Source organism: Gambusia affinis, linkage group LG16 (genome assembly GCF_019740435.1).
Source record: "Gambusia affinis linkage group LG16, SWU_Gaff_1.0, whole genome shotgun sequence".
NCBI lineage: Eukaryota > Metazoa > Chordata > Actinopteri > Cyprinodontiformes > Poeciliidae > Gambusia > Gambusia affinis.
The window spans coordinates 14,751,119-14,754,415 of record NC_057883.1 but is presented as its reverse complement, the minus strand read 5'-3'; the positions used below and the strand labels follow the sequence as shown (position 1 = coordinate 14,754,415).

The window sequence follows — 3,297 nt, the reverse complement described above, 5'->3', positions numbered from 1 at the left end:
GCTGGTGGACATAACACCACCAGCTCTTCTCACCTGGATAAAATCGCCAGAAAGAACATGTTCATGAACTCCAATATCAGTTTTTGGTCGTTTGTCGAAGTTATCACAAGGCAGAGGGTGTTTTCATGAATTATGTCCCTAAAAAATGTCAATGATCGTTGTTTGCTGGTTTGGGAGTTTTGCTCCGCCCCCCCGGTGTTTGTCGTAAACCTGGCTCCTGGCTCCAATAAACCCGGGCTAAGAGCGCCCTGGGCTCGCCTCCTTCTCCAAGGCGATCAATAGGATCTCAGGCGCACTCCAAGCACTCTCTTACGTAGACATCCACCAAGGAGAGAGCCGATACAACAACACGGTTGATCTGCTCAAACACAAAAAATCTACCTGCTTTCTGAATCATGTCGTTGAGCCCAAAGCATACAACGCCTTTTTCAGTGACAGATATTTTGAGTCCAATCGAGGAGACCTACAAGAAGTTCAGTGGCATGGACGGCGCGGGGAATCTAACCTCTTCACTGGGAGCCTACCGACAACCTCAGGTGTCTCAGACCGGCATGCAACAGCACTCGATGGGCCACAACGCCACCGTGGCTACCACTTACCACATGCCGCACACCGTCTCCCAGTTCTCCCACGGCGCAATGGGGGGATACTGCAACGGGAGCATTGGCAATATGGGAGACCTCCCGTCGTACCAGGAAAGCATGCGGAATACTGCAGCAGCTACAGGATGGTACAGCGCCAACCCTGATCCAAGATACTCCACAAGTAAGTTCGATTCTCAATTTATCTACACTTTCATCTTTTTACCTACTGTATGAGCGCGTAAACCCCAGATGACCCTATATTCTACAAAATATTAAGTCTCTAAGGACAAAAGTTAAATTTTTATTCATTTTACCAAAAAAAAAAAAAAAAAAAGAGAGAGAAACATTTAATGACTAAACTGAAAAGGAGATCATTCATTTCAAGTCTGGCTCAACCATTATTATTATTATTATTATTATTATTATTATTATTATTATTATTATTATTATTATTATTATTATTATTATTATTATTATTATTATTATTATTATTATTATTATTATTATTATTATTATTACCTTGATTATTACTATTATGTTACATCTGAAGATTTTTAAACTTTTTTCAAAGTTCCAGAATTTATTTACATAAATAAAAGATAAATAGTTCAGGCGAAATAGTGTTCTCCTCTTCTGTTTATTGAACGCACGTATATGTATGTATTTTTTAAAGTTTCTAGATTCATGGGACCTTCCACAGGTATGAACATGAGTGGCATGGGGAGCCTGACGGGGATGGGAGACGCCAGCAAAGCCATGCCAGCTCTGCACGCTGCGCCCAGGAGGAAAAGGCGCGTGCTGTTCTCGCAGGCTCAGGTCTACGAGCTGGAGAGGCGGTTCAAGCAGCAGAAATACCTGTCGGCACCCGAAAGAGAACACCTGGCCAGCATGATCCACCTGACGCCGACCCAGGTGAAAATATGGTTCCAGAACCACCGGTACAAGATGAAGCGCCAGGCCAAGGACAAGGCGGCGCAGCAGATGCAGCAACAGCAGCAACAGGACGGTAACCTGTGCCAACAGCAGGCGCAGTCCCCGCGGCGCGTCGCAGTGCCTGTTCTGGTAAAGGATGGTAAGCCGTGTCAGAACGGCTCCAACACACCGACACCGAATCAGCAACAGGTTCAACAGAACCAACAACAGAGTCAACAGCAGAACGGAGGTGGAGTGGTGCTTGCGTCTGCAGCCGGAAGCCTCGGGCAGCATCAAAGCCAGCAGCAGGTGAACGCTTTGGAGCTGGAGGAGATGTCGCCCAGTCCGCCTTCATTGCACAGTCAGTTGAACATGGCCCAGATAGACACATCTGCTGTAGATTACACCAGTAACATGGTCAGCTCAAACCTCCTGTACGGCAGAACGTGGTAGGACTTCAAAAGTGCTGTTACTGTCCAGTTTTATGTGAACCTGCGGATGAGCCCCATATATATATATATATATATATATATATATATATATATATATATATATATATATATATATATATATATATATATATATATATATATATATATATATATATATATATATATATATATATATATATATAAGAATCTGGTGGCAAAGGGTCAAAAGGGACAAAGCGCACAGAGGCGCAAATAGGCGCATGAACTGACCAGGACACATTTTCTTGACACCTCTGAAGGACGGAGTCTATTTTTGAACATTACACGAATGGCTACCCTCTACAGAAACCGTGTCGTTCCTGGACCTTTTTGTAATTCATGTTTTGGACCTTCCTCATAATGTTTTAAACTTAGTCTATGTTGTTGAAACGAAAAGGAATGCTGCTTCACTTCTTTGTACTGATGAGGAGGACAGGTGGGATCAGGTCCGAACTCCACTAAAACCACCACTCCTCCTTTGGTATTTTATCATATTAATATTGTAAACTAATGTATTCATTTGATTAGACTTATTGAATAAAGTAGGTACTTGTATATTTGGCTAACACACACACACACACACAAGGCGTTTTAATTGTATGATATTCGTTATAGCGTCCACAGTTATGTTTTCTTTAATATTTTTTGTAAGTAAAAAAAAAAAGAAGGAACACCTGCGTGATGGCTGCTGTATATGTTTCAAAACCAAGTGAACGTTAACAATAAATAACTTGAAGTGTGCGAGGTATTCCTGAATAAGTAATTTTTTTAAAGGGGGATCTGATTTGGAGTGCATTTTCATTATGTTGTTATTGAGACCAAATTGAGCTGGAAAGCAAGGTCGATGAGGGGAGCCAGCATTGTTCAGGTGACATTTTGGAGGGCTGGCTTTCATGGGAGACATCACCTCTTTTAACATCTTTAGCACTTTTCAGCACGTTTGAAACAAGCAGTTTGCCCAATATATTTATTGATACATTTTTAGAAAATCCTTAAAAAGTATTAGTATATATTTAGTATATCTTTCTTTGATAGGCCCAGACCACCGTTATGATGCCGTTTAATTGCTCGGTTTTAATTTTTTGTGTGTGTGATTATGCGTGCTTTCATGAAATACACAATTACAGCCAATTATTGTAATAACGAAAAGCGTGGAATATGGAATATGTGCCGCTTATTATTGTTATACCACATTGACGTTTGCTATTATTATTATTATTATTATTATTATTATTATTATTATTATTATTATTATTATTATTATTATTATTATTATTATTATTATTATTATTGAATTAAGCATTTCAGATTTACATTATGTATTTTATTAG

General features: G+C 39.9%; 1 protein-coding gene across 2 annotated transcripts; it reads left to right on the top strand.

The window, feature by feature from the left end:
- Positions 1 to 249: 249 nt before the first annotated feature.
- nkx2.4a (NK2 homeobox 4a) lies at positions 250 to 1,993 on the top strand. Of its 2 annotated transcripts, none has more exons than XM_044143360.1 (2): positions 250 to 765; positions 1,285 to 1,993. In XM_044143360.1, exons 1-2 carry the CDS (start codon positions 396 to 398, stop codon positions 1,947 to 1,949), a joined length of 1,035 nt encoding a protein of 344 aa, XP_043999295.1. In that variant the 5' UTR covers positions 250 to 395; the 3' UTR covers positions 1,950 to 1,993. The 2 variants fall into 2 exon arrangements, with proteins under 2 accessions (XP_043999295.1, XP_043999294.1); XM_044143359.1 differs by having other exon boundaries at positions 1,258 to 1,993.
- The last annotated feature ends 1,304 nt before the right edge of the window (positions 1,994 to 3,297 follow it).

Excerpts from the sequence above, each read along its gene's own strand:
- nkx2.4a (XM_044143359.1), top strand. The coding sequence starts at position 396 with ATGTCGTTGAGCCCAAAGCATACAACGCCTTTTTCAGTGACAGATATT. Across the intron at positions 766-1,257 it reads TGATCCAAGATACTCCACAA|TTTCTAGATTCATGGGACCT; the intron begins GTAAGTTCGATT and ends TATTTTTTAAAG.